This window comes from Poromitra crassiceps, assembly GCF_964638095.1.
Source record: "Poromitra crassiceps genome assembly, chromosome: 2".
Lineage (NCBI taxonomy): Eukaryota > Metazoa > Chordata > Actinopteri > Beryciformes > Melamphaidae > Poromitra > Poromitra crassiceps.
In genome coordinates, this window is record NC_139624.1 from 32,238,413 (window position 1) to 32,264,478 (window position 26,066).

The 26,066-nt window shown below is 43.3% G+C and overlaps 3 protein-coding genes across 3 annotated transcripts in view; 1 reads left to right on the forward strand and 2 right to left on the reverse strand.

Moving 5' to 3' along the window:
• sapcd1 (suppressor APC domain containing 1) overlaps positions 1–6,287 on the forward strand; it is a 9,060-nt gene extending 2,773 nt beyond the window's left edge. Inside the window, exons 2-4 of the mRNA XM_083656382.1 lie at positions 822–992; positions 3,407–3,556; positions 6,186–6,287. Of these exons, the coding sequence (XP_083512508.1) occupies positions 822–992; positions 3,407–3,556; positions 6,186–6,275 (411 nt within the window). The 3' untranslated portion in view covers positions 6,276–6,287. The remainder of the gene's footprint in view (positions 1–821; positions 993–3,406; positions 3,557–6,185) is intronic.
• A 14,646-nt stretch (positions 6,288–20,933) lies between these two features.
• Positions 20,934–22,776, reverse strand: LOC310790911 (achaete-scute homolog 4-like). The gene is made up of 2 exons (XM_083652622.1): positions 22,665–22,776; positions 20,934–22,565 (listed from the first exon to the last, which is right to left on the reverse strand). Exon 2 carries the CDS (start codon positions 22,544–22,546, stop codon positions 22,028–22,030), a length of 519 nt encoding a protein of 172 aa, XP_083508748.1. The 5' UTR covers positions 22,547–22,565; positions 22,665–22,776; the 3' UTR covers positions 20,934–22,027.
• Positions 22,777–24,746: 1,970 nt separating this feature from the next.
• On the reverse strand, positions 24,747–24,950 carry smkr1 (small lysine rich protein 1; the record flags this gene model as incomplete). The annotated part of the gene is made up of 1 exon (XM_083661932.1): positions 24,747–24,950. The coding sequence occupies one exon, from the start codon at positions 24,948–24,950 to the stop codon at positions 24,747–24,749; it is 204 nt and encodes a 67-aa protein (XP_083518058.1).
• Positions 24,951–26,066: the final 1,116 nt, after the last annotated feature.

Consider the following 26,066-nt stretch of genomic DNA (forward strand, 5'->3'; position numbering starts at 1 on the left):
GACAGACAAAGGCAATTGGGCCCGCTGGAAAACAACAGACAGTGCTGTGCTGCTCATGCTTCTGCCACCATATAACACACATTTACACAGTGGGGTGCAGCCTAATCTCAATCTAGTATTCGGAAAAGCACAAATAGTGCGTTTCAGGCCCACTGAAGGGGGGGGGCAACATCATCATCATCATCAGTATATTAATGGGAGCTGGGGCTCTGTCTGTTGCCTTGTTTCTCTGTTTCTCTGTCCCATGTCCCACTGTGATGTCATCAGTGATGTCATAAATCCCACTGTGACATCATCAGTGATGTCATAAACCACTGTGACATCATCAGTGATTTCATAAACCACTGATGACATCAGTCCCACTGATGACATTATCAGTGATGCCATAAGTGATGATGTCATCAGTGATGATGTCATCAGTCTGAGGATCACGGGAGAGACTGAGGAGGCTCACAAGAGAGACTGAGGGAGAGAGAGGAGAGGGAGGGACAGAGAGGAGAGGGAGAGAGAGGGGGGAATAGAGACTGAGGGAGATGCACGCCAATAGGGGAGGCAAGGCCACAGCAGCCGAGCTGCGGGCAAGGCCGCCCAGCGGCCGAGCTACGAATGCGAGCTGCAGGGCCAGCTTGGGAAGCTGCAGGACAAGCAAGGCCGCACAGCGGCCGAGGTAGCGAGCCCGCATGGCAGGCGAGCCTAGGAATCGAGTGCACGTAGCGCGTGAGATGCCTAGTTACAAATACAATACAATACAATTCTAGACTTTGGGTTATAGTGTGAAACAAGTTGAAGGACCGCATCTAACTGTCTCCCTCTTGTTTCAGATTAAGCGTCTGAAGGATCTGGAGAGGGAGAAGGACTCTCTGTGGTCCAGTCTGGAGGCTCTGGAGAAGGCCCGACTCTGGTACCACCAGCGGCTGGAGGAGAACCGGATCCGGCAGACCGGCATCGAGGCCAAGACTGGGGCTGGGTCCAGGCAGGAAGGAGCAGCAGAGGTATGGAGCTGAGGAACCAGGCTGGGGTTGTGTATTGGGGTCATAACTAATTGATTGATTGATTGATTGATTGATTTGTTTTTATTAATTGTGTCATGCACTTAACAGTGCCCAACCCATATGGGCTTACAAGACACAGAAGATATACAGTAGATCATACCGGTAAGCTAGCACTATAAAAATACAACTAAATCGCAGTACAACTCCTTAAACAAAAAAACAGATCATTACTTTCTGAACAGAACATTCTGCCTTTGCTCCCAGGCCTGGGAAATACAATTTCCTACAAAGAAGGTCCCTTTGTTGAAACACAACTCAAGTTTTTCATAATCATCCATCTAAAAAAAAAAAAAACATAAATGGAGAACATTTGACTGAAAAGTATCTCTCTCGTATCATCATAAGCTGTACAATAGAATAGAAAATGAATATCGTTCTCAATTTCACACAAGTCACAAAGCAAACAGAGTCTGTCTTTTTCAGGGATAGCATTAAAGCTACCAGTCTCCAGTGCCAAGGGCAAAGTTCCAGATCGTAACTGTGCACACAGGGACCATTTTCGTCTATCCAAATCTAACTTTACATAAGGCTCTACGCAGTAACTGTCTTTTATGAGATGGTAGGTTCTTAGCTTTGGTTTATATCATAAATCAACAGACCATTTATCTTTATACAAAAGGAACATATTACTCATAGTCTCACGAGTCACGAATAATAATCCTATAATAAAATTGGCTAGGTGGACGGACGGATGAACGGTGTCTGTCTGTCATGATTTGTCACAAACCTGACCGACACACAACAGAACACAACACAACACAACACAACACAACACAACACAACACAACACAACACAACACAACACAAAGTACATGTGATGACTGGCCAGCTATCAATTACTCTCAGAAGTGTTGAAATCCCATCCACTTCAACATGTGATCTGCACCGGGCTTTGAGCGCTGTCCAGAGTGCTGAAGGCAGCAGTGCCCAAGTTCCATCCAGCACGGGGCATCGGGGCAGAATCCATGCCAGGCTTTCCCGAGGTCTTGGTGGATTTTGAGGCGTGTGGCTGGTTTGCAGCGCTTGGGAGACTGCGTCCTAATTTCTATGTACTTTGTCCTTGAGAGCCACAACTGGAAAGAAATCATGTAGTTACCCTGTAATGACATGTAATTACTATGTAACTAGGAGGGAAATGACACTGCTTTAGAATACAGCCTGTGCCCCTGTAGTCACAGTGTAGTTACTATGCAACTATGAGGAAATTAACACTGCTTTAGAATATAGCCCGCGCCTCTGCAGTTACACTGTAGTTACTATGTTACTATGTAACTACGAGGGAATTAACACTGCTTTAGAATATAGCCCGCGCCTCTGTAGTTACACTGTAGTTACTATGTAACTACGAGGGAATTAACACTGCTTTAGCCCGTGCCTCTGTAGTTACACTGTAATTACTATGTAACTAGGAGGGAATGAACACTGCTTTAGAATACAGTACTTACCCTGTAAGTACAGATTTTGTACCCTGTACTTACCCTGTAAATTGCGGGCAGTATTCTAAAGCGTTAGCGATTACATTCTCCAAAACAGTAATTATATTACTAATTATGTTACTAATCCAAGTAAGTTCAAGTTTGCCAGAACGCAATTCATTTTTTGGGTTCGATTCCCACCTGGGGACGAGGTGAACGCTGAAGGAATGCGTGCCCGTCCGCATGTCCTCGAGTGCCCACCACCCGGGTGGGGTCGGCAAAAGGGCCTTTCTGTGTGGAATTTGCATGTTCTCCCCGTGCCTCCCGGGGGTTTCCTTCATATAGGAACCCCCTTCACAAAAACATGCAGTATCCTGGTTGCTAATGTGGTTCCTCCTCTGGTCGTTAAGGGTGCCTGTTCAGAGGGAGGGGAACTGGTTGGAATAGCGTGAACCTCCCACGTGCTATGTCGTACCGGTGAAGCTTCCTCTGTCAGGTGAAAAGAAGCGGCTGACTGACTGCCCATGTCTCGGAGGAAGCATGGAGCCAGTCTCGGCTCTCCCCAGATCGGCAGAGAATGGATTAGCAACCAGGATTGAGAAATCAAATGAGCACTAATGGGGGATAAAATGGGATACAAAAATCTGGGGGGGAAAATATATATAAAAAAAAAAAAATGACCCAGGTATGGACTTGAAGGGATATTTCATGACATTTGGGATTGGGTCTGTAAATGGAGGTGCAGCTGTGGAAATTTCCATAGAGAGAACAGAAGCCTAAACAATGGCTATATTCCCAGATGGCTTTCAATAACAATATGTATATCAGGACTGCTGGAGTTATATCAGAAGATCAAACTTGTGACCCGTCAGTTACAGGAGGGTCCCTCTCCTGACCACTCCTCCAGCCTACATCTCTTCTTCTCTTCTCTGGCTCTAGGCGTGTTCCTGCCTCCTGAGGTCTCATATCCAGCGGGTGAACGGCTCCCTGGGCAGAGTGATGAGCGAGCCCAACGTCAGCAGCACCCCCTCTCTGCCTGACGCGGTGGCAGACACTGACCTCCGCTGGCACAACACAGTACTGACTCAGGTGAGAAGAGCAGGACATGGGATTTTCCAGTAGAGCACGAGTTTTCAAATGGGAGGTGGGCCTGCCCAGCAGGGCTACAAGCAGTTTCAGGGGACGCTCAGTGAATGGAAGCGAAAATTTGTTATTAAAAAGGAGATCATAGAATAGCTTAAATGTGTGTGATTTTGTTCAGAGACACAGTAGTTTGGGGGAATTTGACAGTTTTTCCCATTTTCCCAGAGTCAGAAACTAATAAATGCCTTCAGACAGTCCTTTTATGTATGTAACAGCAATATCAGACTATCTTGGCTCAATTGTTGAGTGTGTATGGGATCAAATAACATAATCATGATCCCATAGGCATCCAGGATTTGAGCGAGGGCGGGGCTCATTTTTCCAAGCTTTGTCTGGGGGGAGGCCCATAGTCTCAGACTTTGAAAACCCCTGCAATAGAGAATAGGCAACCACGTCATGTATGTGTGTGCGCAACGCAAGGCATTGTGGGTGCTCCTGATACACTGTGCCACTCGCCGTTAACTTCAATGTAAAATAGCGGTACAACAAAATCGTTAGAAAAAAACAATTAATTTAATTTATAAATGACCCAAAGCCACCATGACATGACAATATATTACAACTAGGCTGGCCATAGAATGTGCAAGATACATAGAAAATAGTAATTTTATCCATCTTCAGTCATGTCACTCATGTGCCTTTTGTGACCTACAGAGCCCGCTGTCCACCTGTCAGTCTCTCATGGCTTAGTCTACACATGCAGTACACAATCTTGAGTGTGCTGTGTGCTTCAGATTCCCCGCTCCCTTCTCTCTCCTCTCAGCCTACTGTATAATCGTGCATTCCTTTATAACTGGGAACTGGTAATCTTACGACTTCAAAGGTCATGAGCTGGGACGGTGATGTCACCAGAGCTGGTATTTCCCATTCCAAACTCATGGGAGCCTCAGCAGCCCCGACCAAAAAAATCCAAGATGGCTGCGCCGCACAACAACAGTAGTTATAATCGTAGTAATGTTGTTTAGCACTTCTGTTTTGTTTGTGTCTCATTAAATCAGCTGTACACACAGCACTGCATAACATCTATCAGTGTGGACATGAGGCTGCAGTGTTTGTATGCGCAAAATGCCGCGAAATGCCATGTTATCAACTGTTATTGCTAACAATGGCTAGCCTGGCTAGCGACTGGATCTGACCAATGAACAGTGAACTTCCCAGCTCAAGTTTTCTGCAAATGGAATGCTAACAAAACGGATGTGACGTCATTTAGCCTCAACATCCCAGTTATTTTGCGATAAAGGAATGTGCCATAAGAATCCATGACAACTGTTGAATCTTCACTGCATCTATGACCCTCTGTATTCTATACATCAGGGATACTCAACTTGCTTTGCCCGGGGGCCACTTTCGTGAAATGATAGAAGGCCAGGGGCCAGTTAATAAACAAACAATATACATTTTTCTGTAGCGGATTGTAGGTTTTTGGGGTGTCAGCCGGAGTTTAGTCTGACAATGTTGTGCACACCGGATAGTTAGTTAGGTTAAGTTAGGTTAAGTACATACATAAGTGCCTGGGTAGCGAGCAGATGGTGGTATTTGACAATTTAGCAGCTAAATCATAGATTATTGAAAGATATTCCATATTCCAGACTGAAACGCTATAACAGAAGTGGAGTATTGGCCAGAATGACATGAACATTTGGACACTTATTCAGGGGGTATCTTACATGTTGCGTTCAGGTGCACTGTACTGTACTGTTTTTTTTTTTTTTTTTTTTTGCAATTCCATCGCGGGCCGCAAGTTGAGTATCACTGCTATAGCCTACATCATGTATACTGAGAAGATCGGAATCCCCCTGTAATGCAGTTTACAGGGGTAGCCTATATGTTTGGCTGAATACATTCTTGTAAGACAACTTCCTGACTCCTGGCTTCATTCAATATTCATTTCATATTGGCTGGAAATGCTGCTGTTTATTGCGGGAGGAGGAATGATGATTATTGGCACCAATTCCATTCCATAACAGTATTGTATGTGGGGGGGTTTTATAACCCTATGATGCGAGAAGCAGCTGCCCCCCCAGATCTATCTGGCCCTCATTCAAAAAGATTATCGTATCATGGGAGCCAACAATGCATTGCGTTGCTCTCACACACTTACGTCACTTGCCTATTCTCTGCAAGTCCACAGCATTTTGGTGAATTGATTTGCTGTAATGAAGCATATTGTTATATAGCTTTTTAATGATGGGTATACCAGTAATCCCAATAAAATTGATAATCTTAGACTTTTAAATCCTTTGGAGGATGACTCCATTCTGAAATAAAGTATATTTGTGTTGAGATCACCATTCATTTGATTGATAATTCCAGGAGATGCTTTTGAGAAACCAATCGTAGTAGTTTTCCTCTTTCTCACACTGTAGGCTATGTGAACTCATCACAAGCTGAAAGACAAACCTCAATCCAAGGCTTTATACATGATATTTTTCATTTGTTTCTTTTGAGATAAACGCGCCCTCTCTCATTCAGAGAAGGCTTTTGCTTTTGTTTTATTACATTACTTCCTAATAATTTAGCCTGTTACATCCAGATGAGATATGATCAGTGTTTCTTTGTGTTTTCTCTTTCTCAGGAAGTGAGTGAGAAGAATCGACAGATTTCCATGTTAGAGATGGAAAGAGATGCTCTCCTGCAAGAGCTTGGTGAACTACAGGCCTGCTGACCAGTGTTGGGGCTCACATCACATTACTTTTGTCAGTAACGAGTAGTGTAAGGCACTACCGTCCCTAAGTGCAGTAATCACATTACAGTTACTAACCAAACACTTAAATCATTACTTGCATACTAGCAAGATAAGTATAGAGAGAAAAGATCTTCAGTTTAATAGCAGGTCCTCAGAGACGGGGTGTCACTTAACTGCACACCAGAATCACCCATGGTGCCAACATTTCAACTTTGTATTAGTATGCAGAACAGCACTATTAGTCGAAACATAACTTTGCAGATAACTAACATCATGCATATAGAACAGGAAATCATTTTAACCTCCAAAACATATTGACAAACAAACAATTGACAAACAAATCTACAAACAGAACACACTACCCCAGGGCATGCTGGGAACTCTGTCCACTTTCCTCTTCCACAGGTTCAATTTCCCAGAAAGCTGTGAGGCATATATTTTTACACTCTGTTTTACAATTAAATCAGGCTAAAAAGTGTTAGATAGAAATAATATTTATTTTTAACACAACATGCAATTCTGGAATATTTTAATATTGGACAAAATAAAATGAAATGACATGTAAACCATAAGAGAAACCCACATACAACAATGGGGTCTGTAAATACCCCTCGCAAATACGTCTTATAGATGGTTTTCACCAGAGAGCAACCCCACAGCACTTCCTTTTTCTCTGCATTCGGCAAACTGCAGAAATATTCACTCGACATCGTTACTTTTGTTTTCGCTGCTCAGCTGTATAGACGGTTTTCATGGAATGGTCAGTCCTGCACTTGAATGTTTTTTTTTCTTTTATGTCCATAGCAAACACTGCAACAGGAAGTGAGCGGGGGTTCAATTTAGAATGTTTTTGTTGTCAAGTTAAAACCGTCTATAGTGAAGTGGGCGCAGTGGCGGTATGCTCCTTAATAATTGGATTGCAATCTGCCAAAAAACGCCATCTTCTACAACATCTTTTCAGGGGTGGAGATAATTTGTTGCCTGGAAGGACAAGAATGTGACACTGCAAACTTTGCCCTGGACAGAAGCAGCTAGCTACCGCTGCGAACACGACATCAAACCTCTCAAAGCATCTGCAGAGGCAACATGCTAACACAAAGTTGGTTGCAGAGCCAAGCTGAGTCGCCCGCCTCGACCCCAAGCAAGCAGCAAAAGCTTGCTTTTCACAAAATCAGAGATGGACAGGCTTGTTGCCTCGTAGGAGGAAATGTTGCCAGTTTCAACAGTAGAATCGCCATTTTTCAGAAACATATTGAGCAAAATACAAATGGCAGGGAATGGACAGCCACCATCAGACAGGAAAAGTTTTGCAACCTACCTTATTACGATAGAGATTTGTGCTAATATATGGGCATATAAGGTTTAATGTTGGATTGTTAACTGGCAAATTACGTGACAATGCATCTCAGGCGATGTTACGGAGTAACGCAAAAGTAATGTAACGAGTAGTGTAACGAATGACTTTCTCCAGGGAGTAATCAAGTAAAGTAAGGCATTACTTCTTTTGAAAGTAATGTGTAATGTGTAATACATTACTTTTTTGAGTAAGGGACCCCGACTCTGCTGCTGACTGCCAACACAGAACACACGTGCACATTCACACGCATGCACGCGCACACACACACACACGCACGCATGCACGCAAAAAAAAATGCACGCACACACACACACACACACACACACACACAGAAACACACGTGCTGTATGGCAAATTTACATTTCACTGAATGTTGTGGTGTTGTTGATTTTCTAACCAATTGTAAATATGTATTTAAATAAAGAAATGATAACACAACATCTGTGGCTGTTTTCTTTCCATTAGCCTACTGTGAAGTTGTGAACCGTTTCACTTGACTGACTTGTTGCCTTTGCAGTAATGAGTCACTGATCTAGAGGTAGCCATTTGCTGTTATAGGCGTCATCAAGCATACTAAAAATATCTGGAATATGGAATATCTTTCAATAATCTATGATTTAGCTGCTAAATTGTCAAATACCGCCGTCTGCTCGCTACCCAGGCACTTATGTATGTACTTATAACTAACTAACTTAAACTTAACCTAACTAACTATCCGGTGTGCACAACATTGTCAGACTAAACTCCGGCTGACATCCCAAAAACCTACAATCCGCTACAGAAAAATGTATATTGTTTGTTTATTAACTGGCCCCTGGCCTTCTAACATTTCACGAAAGTGGCCCCCGGGCAAAGCAAGTTCGACACAGGGGTGTACAGTGTCCAATATTTGTACAGAAATGATAATATGAGTGACCTCTGGGTGGGCTGACGGCCTGCCATGTTTTTTTTACTCCTCCCGAGGTTAGCTGAGAGTGTGCTGTGATAGAGGGGGTCTACCCGAGCGCATGCATATATTGTTTGTGCTGCCACTTTCAACACAGGGGTGTCCACTGTCCAACGGCTGTCCAGAAATGTCACCATAGGGCGTTTGGGTGGGTTTGACGGGCCGCCATATTTTCTTTTACTCCTCCCGAGGTTAGCTGAGAGCGTGATGTGATAGAGGGGGTCTTCCTGAGCGTGTGCATATCGTTTGTGCTGCCACTTTCGACACAGGGGTGTCCAATATTTGTGCAAAAATGACAATATGAGTGACCTCTAGGTGGGTTTGACGGCCTGCCATGTTTTTTTTTTACCCTCTCGGCTTGGCCATTAGTCTGCGGGTGATAACCCGAGGAGAGGCTGACAGTCGTACCAAGAGCCAAACAGAAGGCCTTCCAAACCTGAGAAATGAACTGGGGTCCCCGATCGGACACAATGTCAGACGGAATGCCATGTGCTCGGTACACGTGTAAAACTAAAAGGTCCGCAGTCTCCTTGGAGGACGGGAGCTTAGGGAGTGGGATAAAATGAGCCCACTTAGAGAATCGGTCAATGACGGTCAAGATGACTGTCTTCCCGTCGGATGGAGGGAGTCCGGTTATAAAGCCCATGGCCATATGAGACCAAGGGCGACGAGGTATAGGAAGGGGGCGAAGGAGGCCTGACGAAGGCCTGGTCGAAGTCTTGTTCTGGGCACAGACCGGGCAAGCGGCGACAAATTCCCTAGTATCCCCCTCCATGGCGGGCCACCAGAAGCGCCTGCGGATGAAGGCAAGGGTTCGTCTAACCCCAGGGTGACAAGTAAGCCGCGTCGAGTGCCCCCACAGAAGAACCTCAGAACGGACGGAGTCTGGAACGAATAGACGTCCCGGCGGAACGCCCTCTGGGTCAGGCTGGCCCTGTTGGGCTAGACGGACACGCGATTCAATCTCCCACGTTACCGTCGCCACAAAACAGGCCGCAGGCAAAACCGGTTCGGGCTCAGTCCGTATGTCAGCAGAGAACTGGCGGGACAGGGCATCTGGCTTGACGTTCTTAGAGCCAGGTCGGTAAGTTAAGGTGAAGTTGAACCTAAAAAACAAGGTCCACCTGGCTTGTCGAGAATTCAATCTTTTAGCAGCTTGGATGTAGGCCAGGTTCTTGTGGTCCGTCCACACGACGAACGGGAGCTTGGAACCCTCCAGCCAGTGACGCCACTCCTCAAGAGCCGACTTAACTGACAGCAGCTCACGGTCGCCGACATTATAATTGGCTTCTGCAGGTGAAAGCTTACACGAGAAAAAGGCACAAGGATGGACCTTATGATCCCCAGGAGAGCGTTGAGAGAGGACAGCCCCAATTCCAGTCTCCGAGGCATCAACCTCAACGATGAACTGCAGTTCTGGGTCAGGTTGGGAGAGCACGGGAGCTGTAGAGAAACGGCGCTTGAGCTCGCCAAAAGCAGTCTTGGCCTGGGGCGTCCACCGAAACGGAGTAGAGGTGGAGGTGAGGGCGGTAAGCGGGGCAGCCACACGGCCGTAGTTGCGGATAAACCGTCGATAGAAATTGGCAAACCCCAGGAACCGTTGAAGCTTTTTCAAGGTGGAGGGTTCAGGCCAATCAGCCACAGCCGCGACCTTGGCGGGATCCATGCGTAACTCACCTTCGGCAATCACATACCCGAGAAAGGACACAGTGGAAGCATGAAATTCACACTTCTCAGCTTTGACGAAGAGGCTGTTCTCCAACAGCCGTTGGAGCACTAGGCGGACATGTTGTTGATGGTCTTCGAAATCCTGTGAGAAGATGAGGATATCATCCAAGTAGACAAAAACGAAGAGGCCGATCATATCCCTCAGAATGTCATTTATGAGAGCCTGGAAGACGGCGGGGGCGTTAGTAAGCCCGAATGGCATAACCAAGTACTGGGGGCTTGCAGACACAGGATCCTCAGCTGCAGCATCTGGTGTGAGAGGTAGGTGAAGAAATAAGAGGTGACTCTGCAGTAAGTGTTTGGTACACTGCCTGTGGCCCTGCTGTATGTGGAGTGATCACTGGTTTCACACTGGCTACTGCAAATAAGCCCTCCCTCGTTCACGCCATACGCTGAAGCTATGCAGCACTGTGGCAGTTTCATTTCGGCGTCCTTGTTAACAGGCGAGACCGTTCACACCAGCCCCACGCCACGCTAGATCCACGTTGAAGCTATGCTACAGTGATAGTTTCAGCTTCTGTTCTATGTTTCAAGTGTGCAGCGCGCTGCCCCCGAGCTGCCAGGCATGAAGTCAATGCAAGTTGTGAGCGGGGGGAGGGGAGCGCCGAGCGAGGCGTTGTGGAAAAGAGAGTGCTTCTGGTGTGACCGGTTTAGCGTGGCACTCAGCTTCTGTTAAGCGCTGCTTCTGAATAGCGCCTGGTGTGAACCAAGGGCAAAGCCAGAAACTACCGCAGGGATTTTCCATTGACCACATAGGTTGACATGGCGGAAATACATTTTTAATTAAATGAGGGTTAGAGGGTTACAAAATTCATAGTAAGCAATACATTTTTCTAGATAATTTTTTATAAATCTGAGATTTTATTTTGTTGATTGGCTGATGAATTTCAGACAGACAGATACAAAACAATCCCTTAAAAGTAAGATAGCCTAATACAAGCTGATTAGAGCCTGTTATGAACTCAAACCAGTCACATTTTTCATTCCAGGGAGTGACTTCATGATGAATGAATGAATGAATGAATGTTTATTTCGAACATTAACATAAAAGACAATATAAAAAATAATAAGTATAATAATAATACACAATACATTAAAAACATTTTAAAACAAAAAAAGGAAAAACAATAATGTACAATATTAATCATAATTGCAATAGAAATAACAATATTTGTTCGAAAAGGAGTAGGAAGGAAGCCTCTGCTTATCTGGTCCTACCCCTATTTAATTCAAAAATAAATAAACTTAAATCAGGTCTCTGTCAACATTCTATTTGATTACTTTTCATATTTTCTTATTTCCCTTTTAACCTGGGCCATAATGTACCCTATTACCATGTGCCCTCACCCTCCCCCCCCCCCCCCCCCCGCGGCCTCCTCTTCTCTGTATCCCTCAATCATAATATTTTTAAACTTTTTCTTAAACAGTATAATAGTTTTACTTTGTTTTATTTCATCATCCAAACTGTTCCACAGAGTCACTCCACCAAATGAAATGCTCATGCTCTTCAAATTTGTACGAACATAGCGTTTCTCAAAATTATTTTTCCCTCTTAAATTATACCCACATTCTTTGTCCTTAAATAACTTTTGAATGTTACAGGGGAGTAAATGATTCTTTGCTTTGTACATTGTCACTGATTGATCACTTTGTGGACAAACACCGGCTTGTCCTGATCCAGAAGGTGATAAAGGTCAAACAAATCTTGGATGAGCTTCTCTACAAGGATGTTATCCAACAGGAATGTTACAATGAAATCATGTCTAAACATACCTCTCAGGATAGAATGAGGAAACTGTATGAATCACTTAATACCATTAGAGGCAAAGATATCTTATATGAAATCCTTGAGCAACAAGAGAAATTGCTTATGGCTCAGTTAAATTTAGAAATGAGTAACTGTCATTACTGTAACTGTGTGGGTTAAATTCATTTTTTGAGATTCAAAGACGGGAAGAACATTGTAAAGTGCACTTGTAGAGCACAGAACTGATGATATACGAATTTTGTGAGTCGGATCGGAAGTTCGGAACCCTAACCCTGACCCACACTCTCTACCACTGCTAGCCCCTTTTCCCTAGCTTCACCCACTTTCCTGACCATGCCCCCTCCCACCAGTCAGATACACCTAGCCACTCCCCCTACCCACCCCTTGAACCCTGACTCTCTACGACACACATGGGCAACATACGGCCATTTTTGGCCCGTGTGTGGAGAACACACAGGGCCTTAGATTCCCGTTTGTCGGGAATGAATTTGCTCACCTATTTACTTGCCTATTTGGCCGCTGGTCCTGCACCTCTCTGCAGTCCGGTAGGTGGCGGTACACCGAAGCTGAAATGCATGCTGAATGGTGTAGGCCAGCGATCCTCAAAGTCTGGACTCCGGTCCAGCATCCGGACCCAGACGCCGTCCTGTCCGGACCGAGCGCTATCCACCTTATTTTTGAATGCCCCACTGTAAAAAATAATTGTGCGTACAAGGTCCGGTTTAACGCGACTTATTGTTGCAGCTTGCCATTTCCTAAATGGTATTCTACTTGATTTGAAAAGATGGCCACCTACACTCAGTATCTTGTACCCTGGCTGAATTGAACATAACTTGGTCAATAAGTATGTAACATACAAAATAAAACAACCCGTAATATCTTAATTTTATGTAGAATGCAGAGGACATGTAACTGTTTAGTTAAACTTGCATTCCAGGAATATTGTGCTCTTAAGATGACATTAGTGGCTCGAGTCTGTTTCGTCCTGAAACCCACATAGGTTGCGCCAGGCGTAACCTATGTGCGATTCGAAATAACGCATCCGAGATAGAAAACGTTATGAATATAGCCACGTTATAAACAACAAACTAACGCTGGTGATCCGTATGGAAACAGTGTTACTCGAAATGGTTAAAAGTTATATCAATTTGGTAATTCAGTGGCGTTTTACTGCCATGTAACATAACTAACTAGCGGCTAATATTAGCCACAGCAGGCGATTACCCATGAATGCACTGCGCTCTTAAAGGGATATTTATCGACGATATTATTATTATATAGAGCTTATATATATATATTATATATTATTATATAGAGATTATAGAGCAGACAGGGGCAAATGAAAAATGCTTATTTTCCGCATTAAACTCATAAACTAAGCATTTAATTGAAGCTATACAATAAAAATTATGTTTTATCCATCTCTCCATCTCAATCCTCTCCCTCTTCCCACTCAAATTAGCAGCACACGGGCCTATGCCAGGTTTCGACCTGGCCTTGTTTTTTTTGCAATTCCATCGCGGGCCACACAGGGATGGAATTGCATTTTTTTTTTATTTTTTTTTTACAGTGCACCTGAACGCAACATGCAAGATACCCGCTGAATAAGTGTCCAAATCTTCATGTCATTCTGGCCAATACTCTTCTGTTATAGCATTTCAGTCTGGGATATGGAATATCTTTCAATAATCTTTATGACTAAAAGGCTAAAAGTAATTTCATGTGTAAGAAATTAAGTAGAAATTTAAATAATTAACTTGTTGGTTTTGGATTTATTTAGCTTCAAGAGTGCATTTTTGTTCGTGTGACCCTCAACACAGGCTTTGAGAATCCCGGCCACTTACTGATACTTATGGTAAAATTAACCCACTCATATTCTGGTTTATTTCAAGAAAAACATTTCGGCTAGTGAAAATTCTAATTGGCTGGTAACTTTAAAATCTAGCAGCCATATTGGCAGGTGGTGAAAAAAGTTAATTTCAAGTCCTGTAGGGAGAGCAGGTGGTGACATAGGAGTGAGTGAGAAAAGGATAAAATATTGGTGGTTAAGACTGAATAATGACATCACAACTGTTAATTTAAAATGAGTTATTCCTCTAAACCTGGCTTCAAATGCCCCAAATTTTTCATGCTGGCACCGTTCAGCCCTCAGCCAAATCTGGTAGCGAGGACATTTGTTTGTGGCCCTCTCTATCATCAAAGTTGCCCATCCATGGGTTATGATATTATGTACTGTCAATGGTTATAATAATAATAATAATAATGAATTGTATTTGTATAGCACACTTTCAAATCAAAACTGACATCCCAAGGTGCTTCACAAGAGAAAGTACACAGAATTAAAAAAAAAAAAAAAAAAAAAAAAAAAAAAAAAAAAAAAAAACACTTAAATAGAGGAATTTAAAAACAGGCCCTAGTCGAACGCAGCGTGAAAAAGGTGGGTCTTTAGGCTGCTTTTGAAGGCAGCAAGGGAGTCCGAGGCCCGGATGGATCCTGGGAGCAGATTCCACAGGCGTGGCCCCAGTGCACAAAAGGCACGATTTCCCATGGTTGAGAGCCTTGTGCGTGGGATTGCAAGCAGGTTTTGGCTGCCAGATCTGAGAGTCCGGGATGAGGTTTGGGGGGAGAGGAGGTCCCGGAGGTAGGTCGGCCCGAGGTGGTTGGTGGCCTTGTAGACGAGCAGGAGGGTTTTGTAGATGATGCGCTGGTTTACTGGTAACCAATGGAGGGAGTGGAGGACTGGGGTGATGTGGTGACTTTTCCGGGTTTTGTGACACTGTTTTGCACATATTGTAGTCTCTGGATGTTTTTGGCGGGGAGGCCTGCCAGCAGTGAGTTACAGTAGTCGATGCGTGAGGTGATGAATGCATGGACCAGTCTTTCGGCATCAGATTTGGAGAGTGAGGGCCTGAGTTTGGAGATGTTCCTCAGGTGGTAGAATGATGTTTGGCAGACCGATTTTATGTGGGCATCAAAAGACAGTGATGTGTCAAATTTAACACCGAGGCTGGTGACAAGTGAGGAGAGCGGGATGGAATGGTTGTCAACGGTGATGTGGGTGATACCGGCCTGTGTGGTTTGATGGGGTGTGCCGATGAGAATGGCTTCGGTCTTACTGCCATTTAGCTGGAGGGAGTTGCTGGCCATCCAGAGATGAATGTCATCAAGGCACCTGGTAGCACGGGTGAGGGCCAGGTGTGCGTCGGGGGAGGTTTGAAGATACATTTGAGTGTCATCAGCATACGAGTGAAAACTGATGCCATGGCTGCGTAGTATGTTGCCAAGGGGGAGCATGTTATGGCATGACAATATTTGTTCGGCCCCCGGCAACAATCTGGGTTTCTCATGTGGCCCCCCATGAAAAATAGTTGCTGCTCTACGACCTGCCTATCCCTATGGCCCATTTCCCCTAGGTTAATGGTACAACCACATTCTTGGACAGAGAAGCTCCATTTCTGGATGCAGTCAGTCTTCATTTACTAGCCAACTCTCTTGTTTTGTGTTGTTTTGACTATGCAATCTGCTCATGGTATGGAGGCCTGACCAAAGTTCTAAAAGAGAAGTTGCAGGTCTCCCAGAATAAACTAATCAGGGTAGCTTTGGGGCTAGTCTCGACGGCTTCATGTAGGGAAAAAGCATTTTAAGCAGTTGGGCTGGCTCCCTCTGGATGCCAAGGCATCAACTGCAGCTCAGCACAGTCCATAACATCTGTAGCAACAGGGCCCAGAGTATCTCAGTAATCATTTTCAGAAGAGTGGAGACACTCATGCTCACCACACTAGAGCCTGCATTGCTGATCTGTGCTTGACTAGGTTCAAAACGAATATGGGCAAATGTTCTTTATAGGTTTGGGGGAGCTGTTAACTGGAATATATTACCCCTCCAGATTAAGAATACTAGCAGTCAGCTCTTATTTAAATTAAATTTAAAATCCTAGCTTCTAGAAAATGTTACAGCATAGCAATGTTTGTGTGCTTTTTATATAATTTTATTGTAAATTAGTTTGGTAGTTCTGTAATTTTATGTACTGATGCCTGTTCTTTGATGTTTTGACTTGTCTGTCTGAGACCCAGGGCCACAATGGAAACAAGTCTTTGACTTTATTGTGTTTTATCCTTGATGTTGTTTCTGAGATGCATGTCATGTTTTATCTTTTTACCAAACATTTAATAAAATAAAATAAAATCAGCCCTACCCCCTTCCTTGACGCGAATTGGATCGGATCCACACCCAAATGTAATGGCTTCTTCCTTGGCCCATGCTACACCCTTCCACCAAGTTTCATGAAAATTGGGCCCGTAGATTTTCTGTAATCCCGCTAACAGACAGACAAAACAGACAGACATAAGCTCCTTAGCGGAGGTAACAATTTGATATTGTCACAGTCACCTTTTCCATCTGTACCAATTAATTCTTTATGGAGCAGTACATTGGTACCGCCCCCATCTGGCAATGTCAGGTTAGTACATTGGTGTGGCATCACAGATTAAGAGCTCATGAAAAACTCTTGCTTCTTGTTTCTGACTGTGGGAAATAGAAGTGAACTTTACACGAATAGCCTGAACTGATCCCCAGGTGCAGAGAAACAGCATCTAAAAACTCAAATGTCAGTTGAAGACTTTGTGTGTTTAGGTACCCGAGAGTGCTCTTCAAAGCCCGCCTCCTTACTGTACCATCTCAGGGCATCAGGAAGGTCTCTGTCTTAATAGCTTGAGGAATGCATTCAACAGGGAGCCCTCAGCCCCGCAAGAGGAAACTCTGCGGTGAACCTCCGGAAAGCGCCTTCTGTCCATCTATTTATCTGTTTATGCTTCCCACCTCCGCAGACCTGCACGGAAACTGCTCTCATTTCCTCATTTTATCTAATGGCCTATACCAAAACCACAGACTTAAAGAAAAACATGATATTGTGTACTACTGTAGTAGACGGACGTCAGAGAGACCAGCAGTTGAGTGCAAGTGATCTGTGCCAGTATGGAAGGATGGCGCTCACTGCCACATAAGCATGACGTGCCCGCAACAAAAAGGTGTTTGGCTGTGTGTGTGAATTCGACCCAATAATTAGACAAGTGCTGGTACCCTGGGCTTGATGGTTCAGTGGCACTCTGAAGATAGGGAACATGGAGCTACTTAAATGAAAGCCTCTGTCATAATGGATGTTTTCTTTCCTGATGCACACAAGCTGATCCTAATCAGACTCCTACACAGATTCCTTGCTGGTATGTGGGGGGGGGGTCTGCAAGCACAAGTACCCATTATCCCACTTGAATAGTGCCGCTCTAGAGACATTTAGAAACTAGATAGGTTCATTAAGCAATGCTGTGAACCTTTCACGAAATATTACCACACCAAACTGTTGTCTTAACCCATGCAGTGGCTCTCAAACTTTTTCATGTCAAGAACCCCTAAACTGACAAATTAGACCACGGACCCCCAGTTGATAAGATTTTGTCCCAGGGTCCCCCATCTGATAGGATTTTTGCTTTTGTGACAATCATCCCACTCTCCTGGCCCTGTCCTTTGTTGGGGTCATTATGCTGATTGGGTGCACCTGGCCTGGTGCGAGTGAACACATTGGGCTAGAAGACCTTCAGACCATTCAGTCTCTCTCCCTCCTCACAGATGCACCTTTTTCTTCTGTTCATCTACTATGGAGTGTTGCTCCGATCGCGTCCAAAATTTGCTGAAACACAAGGGTCTGGAATGAATCTGGTGCAGGGGAAAAGAAACAAATGTGTATTTTAGGCCTTCACACTGACATTGTGACATCACAATGATTTGAGTGATGTCATCAGTGATCCGCCCACGTTTGTAGTTTGTGTAGTTATTTCCCCTTAGTTTTAGTTAATAAATCGTTGTTTTAACTTTTACTTTGGTGTTTGACTCCGCTCATTTGTTACTTTCTTGAGCCGGGTTGTAACATATGAGGGGAGTCACACACCAAAGTGAAAGTTAAAACTATTTTTTATTAACTCAACCTCAGGGAAATATAGACAACACAAACTACATTCAACAAATGAACAGAACAAAAGGTGCATCGGTGGGGAGGGAGAGAAACGAAATAGTCTGAAGGTCTTCTTAAGCCCAATGAGTGTACCGGGCCCAGGTGCACCCAATCAGCCTAATGACCCCGAAACCAGGCTCCTGCAGAACAGGGCGATGAGAGTGGGAGGGTTGTCACACTTTTAGATGTTTTATTACAATAAGTGTCTGAAACCCATGACCAAAATAGTCATACATTCTGTCATAATTGTGTTACTTATCGTATTCTAGTGAAAATAAAGTATTACCATTTTTGCTGGGGACCCCCTGGAACCCCCTCAAGGACCCCTGGGAGTCCCCAGACCTCACTTGAACCACTGTCTTAACACAACAAGCATGACAAAATGTCCTCTTGCTGTCTATTCTGTTTTATCAGTGCTACGTTCCTTCTCCCATGTTACTGTAAGTCCTTGGCTCTGCAAACACAGACCAACAACAACATCCCCTCCTCTATGAAGCAAACAGGCAGGCAGAGACAGAGGGCCACCATGGGCCCCAAGTAAACACACTTGGGGACAAAGACTGCACCATTCACCTCGTGAGGACAGCCACGCACCGCAGATTCCACATAAAGATATCTTAAGCATGAAAAATCAAAACAAGACAGAGGAAAAATACTATTGTATATTGGTTTTGAGGTCAATATGGAAATAGAGAATCGTGATGAATTTTGCTTTTTTGGTGAGAGAAAAACAAACTATAATCAGAGATTGTGTGTGTGTGTGTGTGTGTGTGTGTGTGTGTGTGTGTGTGTGTGTGTGTGTGTGTGTGTGTGCGTGTGCGTGCGTGCGTGCGTGCGCGCGTGTGCGTGTGTGTGTGTGTGTGTGTGTGTGCTTAGGACCAATTTGAGTTTTATACCTGGGAGGTGAGGACATTTTAGGAAAGTGTGGACATTTTGGCCGGTCCTCACTTTCTCACACACCTTCAAAGGACTGCTTGAAGGTTAAGACTTGGTTTTAAGCAGGGATACAAACTCATGTAGAGTGAAAAAGGTGACAGTTAGCAGGACATAAAACTACTCAGAAATCATTCACTTAAGTTCCCTACTTTGGGATCAAAAAGGTGACTTCACCTAAAGGTGACTAGTTTGCATCCCTGAAGGGTTAGGTTAGAATTGGGTTTAGGTTATAGTTTTGGTTAGGCATTTAGTTGTGATGGTTAGGGGCTAGCCCGGGAATGCATTATGTCAATGAATGTCCTCACATGCTGTGTGTGTGTGTGTGTGTGTGTGTGTGTGTGTGTGTGTGTGTGTGTGTGTGTGTGTGTGTGTGTGTGTGTGTGTGTGTGTGTGTGTGTGTGTGTGTGTGTGAGAGAGAGAGAGAGAGAGAGAAAGCCTAAAAGCCTGTATGATGGGCAGGGTAGATAAAGTTTATCAGTTGAGGTGTGGGACCACCGGGGAGGGAGCGACGTGTCGGGACACACAGCCCACATGCAGGCATGGAAATGGAAGGATGGATGATGCGTTACAACAGGGGTGCCCAAACTTTTCTAGGATGAAAATAAAAATAGTCCCCAACTACTTCTTTCCCTCTCCCCCCAACTATTTTAGCACATTTTAACAGTACTATTACGGTATATTATTTATTTAACATTATTTATGTTATGTTAAATACTGTAGATACTGAGTTAGATATACATGAGTGGGATTTAGTATATGCATTAAAAAAAGAAAAAAAATATTTTGGATTTCTTTGGCGAGCTACTTATTGATGGCCCGAGATCTATACCGGTAGATCACAATCTTGGGCACTCAGGATTCAGGAAGCTTCAGCCAAAGCCTCGTCCTATAGGGTTTCTCAACGGGGGTGGTTGTATACCTGGAAGCAATATTTTTGATGAGGGGGGGGGGGGGTTGAGGTGTTATCTTCTTCAAGTAGGCTACAGCTCCTTAAGAATGCATTGTAGAGATGTAAAAGGTGACTGCGCCAATATCTAATTGTTTAGTGATCATGGTGGATTTTCTGTTTTGCATGGAAAACATACACTAAACTTGCATGGTTTGGATTGGATAGTTTTATTTTTTTGGAGGGGGGGCATGTTTGCCTTTATTAGATAGGATGAGCATAAAACTAGACAATAGAAGCTAATCCACCACACCTTCAGTTTGTTGTGGACAGGTGAGTTGGAGAGAGAGAGGAGATGGCACGGACCACGGGTCGGCTTCGAACCCGGGTCAGCCGCGCGAATGACAACATTTTTGTGGTACACATAAGGTGAGCCACTGGGATGCCCCTGGATTGGAGAGTTCACGCAAGTCATTATCCCATGAAATGTTACTGCAAAGCCATTGTTCATCAATTTATCACATAGCCTAGAGAGAAACCAAGAGATTTTGAGCCTTTGCAAAAAGTTGTCAATTGAAAGGGGTAGGCTAAATGTAATTATAAGCACTTTTTCTTCACACGGTCTGGAAAACAACACTAGTTGGTTTGAAAGCTTAGATATTTCAATTCTAAATTAGATTCTAAAGCTACAAATTCACTGTTAAAATATTGGTTCTCTGTACTGTAGTATTGGGAGAGTCATTAAGATTGAAAACTAGATTGTCCCATAACCCATAAGAATAAAACATTTAAATTATTCAATGTGGCCCTTAGCTTTCTAATTGACTTCTTACAGAGGAACAGAGTATCATAAGCTTATGCACAAACATAAACAATAGCTTTCCCCCAGGTTGAGATCACTTCTGGGATTTCACACCACTTGCTGTGATTAGTAATTCCCAAAAGCCCACCCCTTCTTCAAAAGCCAAACGTGTCTGTCTCAGCGAAAATGATGTTGCAGCAAACTAGAGCCTACTGAGAAAGCCAGCACAACTTTATTGACAAAAATACAATGAAACATTTCACACGCTTTTGCAGTAAAATGGCACAAATAATGACTTGTTTTATGCAGGACAAATAATAGGCCTATCAAAGGATATGTTGACCTGCAGACCAGATTCATTTTTAAGACAAAAATAGACTTGTGCCAGGTACACACATTAAACAAGAGAGCTTCAATTCTCCCAGAAATTTTTCTGATGAATCCTCTGAGAAAATAGATTAGATCAATCAATTGTATCAACTAGCAGGGCTATCCATCATCTTTTTACATTAATGGTGTGGCATTTTGGAACATTTTCACATGTGGAAAACATGGTATAACATGTTATAACATATGAAAAATGTTTCCACGTGTTGTAGCAACATGTTTTCCACATGTGATCCACATGTGGAAAACAACATGCTTCCCATGGGCAAAGCACATGTTTCACATTTTCACATGTGAAATTTAACATGTTTTCACATGTGAAATGTCATATGTGGAAAAATCACGTGCAAAAATCACATGTGATCACATGGGATTTTTGCACATGTAAAGTTCGGTTTTTCTGTAAGGATTGTTTATATGGAAAACAATCGACTTTGGTCTTTGAATTGGTCAGTGTTTTAAACATCACTACCACTGACTGTTGTGGTAAATAATGCGGGTACCTCAGTTGGTGATGATCATAAAATGAATGTGCTCTTGAAAATATATTTTACATTTTTTGTTCATATAATTATATTGGTGTAGTCACCACCAATATGGAAAAAAAAATCCATTCTATTTTCATAACCTTTCCCCCAAGACACTATAAACTTGCATTCACTTGGTACTAATAGCAGGTGAGTTTACCCTCCACTATCCCAGGTCATGTCAAAGGCACACTTGATGACTGATGCGCAATACATGTTGCATTAACATGTCTCTGGAAAAGTGTATTGTTTTACCTCATTGTCGGTTTGTTTAAGTTCCCTGTGCATTATTCATTCAAATGCTCTTCCTAATTAGGCTACAGTTTATATTTAGATTACAGTATATGCAACGGTTTAGGGAGAGAGAGACTTTTGCTATATTGTGAAGTTCTAGTAAACAATCTCCCCACTGTCGCAGAGGCTGGTTTTGGATTCTCCGTCGCTATTGCAGTCTGCTGTCTGTGACACTGGCGCACGGTTGCGCGCATGATCTCCAAGTGACCTCTCCATCCCGGACACGTTGAACTCCAACATGCTCTGCAGGTGTTTGATATAGTCAATGGCCGCCCGCAAAGTCTCCACCTTGCTGAGCCGCTTGTCCTCCAATTCCTGCGGCAGATGCTCTCTGAGCCGCGCATAACCTTCGTTTACGCAGCGCACCCGATGGCGCTCCCGCTCGTTCCTCTTCCGGATGAACGCGGGCTCGAAGGCGTAATCGTACACACCGAGATGTCCGTGGAAGGGGAAATATGATACGCGTCTGTAGGATAGCCTCTGGCCGTGCACGGGGTCCAGGTATGCCGCATCTAGATGGAAGGGCAGTCCAAGTCTAAGCGCATCCTTGTAGCGCGCTCCTGCGTTTTCCATGAAGATCCCGTGGAGAGCCAGTGGAGGGTCAACATGCTCCATTAAGTCCTTACTGTGATACCTAAAAATCAAATTGAAACATTTGAAATTGTTAGGAAGCGGCTAAATGAATCAAACAAGTTAACAACTTGCAAATGCTGTAAAAATCACTGAAACTCACCCTCACAGTCTCCTCATAATCGTATTGTGCAGTTTACTCTGCAATGAAATGTCTTGATTGAGATGATGTTGATTTGATCAGCCTTGATCAGGACTTCTTCGCCATGCTCCAGTCCAGACTATGACAACCTAAGCTGAAGTTCGTTGTGTTTATGATGAGACTAGTGGTGGGTGTGATCTGGGGCGGAGGTGCAACCAGAGACTATGGCCCTATCTCGTTTCAAGATAAAACTGTTTTGGTTTCATGCAATGTGCATTGATAAGACTAAGACAGGTCTGGCAGTAAACCAAAACAAGTTTCAACAACAACAGAACTAATTTGCCCTTTGAAGTAATATCACTATAGAGTGTATATATCAATACAATCAGGTGTGTCTCAAAGTGTGGTTCCGGAATAATAGGCTACTCAGTTACACTATTATTTTTCTCCCCTGAGATTTGCACAAGGAACCTAAACCTTCCACAGGTCACCACCAATCTTCTATTATAAAAGGAAGCAAGTGGGCAATGTTTGTTTCAATTTTTGTCCCACTAATGATGTCATAGGAAGCATTATGACATCACTGATGATGTCATAGGCACTGATGTAAACTTAAGGGGCACACACACACGCATGTATTAAGGATTGAGCAACACATGCGCGCGTGCGCCAATAGGGCAGGCGAGGCCACGCAGGCTGCAGTAGCTGCACAGTGGCCAAGCTGCATGCAAGCTGCAGGGCAGGTGAGCCCGCGAGCCTAGGAATCGAGCCGCGTAGAAGCTTCTAAAGCCATGACATCTTTTTTCTGGAATTGTCCAAGGTACAGTCAACTTCAGTGTATGTAAACTTCTGACCCACTGGATTGTGATAGCCTGAAGTATAAGTGACAATCTGTCTGTAAACAATTGCAAAAACTACTGTGTCATGCCAAAGTAGGCTACTATAGTTTAACATGAAATCTGTGGTTAAAAAATGTTTTAATGACCAACCAATATGTAACCTTCTGACTTCAAATGTAATGGCTGAAAGGGGGGTGGGGATCATCTCTATGGTGTTGAAAGTTTAATTAACTGAGATTTATATTATTTTTGTTAAAGACATGACATGGTTCACATCAAAAGGATCGGTGTAGTCAGATGCACAAATTAATTCTTTAAATGTCACACATTTTTCATTAGAGCTGTTTGAATGCAAATTGCACGATGGACTTAATTTTTGCTTCTTTACTCGTTACAACTCACCCCGGTAGTAGTGGGGTAAGTGAACACTGCCAATCCTTATATTTGACAGAACACTTTACAATAAAGTTACACTAATTAACGGTTAGTTAATGCTTAATAAACATGAACTAATCCTTAGTTAATGCTTATTACCCTAACCATTGACACCCTACCCTAACCACAACTAACACCAAACTATTAAACAATGTATAAATTAATACCTTAATTAATGTGAACACCATTAGCAAATGATTAAACAGATTAGATAACTTAATTAAGGGTAATAATTTGTATTAATCATTAACTAACCCTTAATTAATGTAACCTTGTTGTAAAGTGTTACAATTCGATTATCACAGATTTAATATCAATAGAGGTCGATTGTTATTTGTAGCAGACAAATGTGGACACTCCAGAAATGTGAAGTCTAACACCAAAACTCTGAGTTATAGGGACTAGACAAATTGTGGTAGGCTGCTCATCCCCGCTCTCCCCTATCTATTGTATTTCAGAAATAAATAAGACACGGAAATTTGCTTGCATACTTTCTTTTATTACAAAGATGAGGCTTTGAATTATTGTGTTTCTACATTAGATTTGCTGTAGCTGTGGATGCAGATAAGGTTTTGCCGTTTGTTTTCAATTATAAGTATTAATCATGGACTGATGCTGCATTCTGGAGAGATTTAAGTAGGACCTATTCAATGACTTTTGTGTTGATATACAACATAGGCTTATTTACCCATAATGATCTATTTCAGTTTCTGCTAGTGTATTTTGAGGCTTTCTTGTTTTCACGCTTTTGAATGTGCGGAACCAAAACGGAACCAGTGTAGACACAAACGCAGGACACGCGTGCTGACGCAACACATCCAGTGTAGACTCAAGCCTTATTTTTCAGTTTCTTGCCTTTCTTCCTTTTCTTCTTCTTGTTTGAATTTGGCCACCCAAAGCCTCTGAACTCCAGACAGTCTACTGCATTGTGGGAAATGTAGTAAGCATTCTCCATGGCTGCTGGACTGAGGATGTCCACGTCTGTCTTGGTGGATTTGGCACTGGAGGACCTCTTCTTGGAAGACCTGCGCATCTCAGTCTTCCTGGGAGGTCTAGCACTGTGGGACCTGGATCTCCTGGGTTTTGTGGGCTTTGAATGAAAATGTGGTAATAATTTAAAGGATCCTATCAAAAAAGTTTATTGGACAAACCTGATGTAATGTTTCGAGCTAATGCTCTTCTTCAGACAACTGAACTAATAATTAAAATGGAAATAATTGGTTTACTCAGTTTTTGTGCGATTCCTGAAATTTATATTAAAACTTGTTCAATCATATTCTAGAGGCTTCACAGTCTACAATGGAACAAAGTTGAGTGTTCTGTTAATAAGTCTATAAATTACTTTACCATTATGAGCGGTCACTTCCTATATGTGATGAGAGAGATCATCTTTCCACATCATTCTGTAAAATTAATCACATATAACAGCATAAAATGAATAGATCAGTATAGAGCAATATGGATACTTTCAGATGAACATGTTCAGCTCTCAAGTCCAAACAGGGTCGGACTGGGACTAAAAAACGGCCCTGGGCTTTTCTACCCAGACCAGCTCACCTCAACCAGCCCGCGGCACGGATACTCCGCAACCCCCGCCCCATCGACGCACAAACACAAGAGCAAGCCAAAATTCTGAGGGAGCAACAAAAACTTTGACAGTAACCTAAGCTCGCAGCTGAAATTTTGGGCAGTTTTTATAAAATGTTGGTCGTTTGAAGCCAGATTTAGAGGAATATCTAAATAATAATAAATAAGAAAGCATTCTTAAAGTGGGCCACTGGGGTTCACTGTCTAAACCCCCACCCCCGGTCAAGCGGCCCACCAGCCCACCGGGATTTGTCCCGGTGCTCCCAATGGCCAGGCCGACTAGGAGTCCAAATTCCTCACATGGCAGACCTCCATCAGACTGACAACCCCGACCATAGGCATTCACTTTATCAATGTAGCATTTGAAATAAGGATATGTCACTAATGTGAAAAATAGTCTATAAACTTACCAGCCCTTGACTTGGCACTTTTAACTGGCAGCAGATTGGCTTCAACTGGGATAATGATAGGCAGCCCGTTTGTTTATGTCCTGTTGTCATAGAGACCGAACCGGCTCTCATTGTGTGAATGAATGGGGCGGACTATCCCACAGCAAGCCTAT

Coding starts and splice junctions, on each gene's coding strand:
- LOC310790911 (XM_083652622.1), bottom strand. CDS start 22,546: ATGGAGCATGTTGACCCTCCACTGGCTCTCCACGGGATCTTCATGGAA.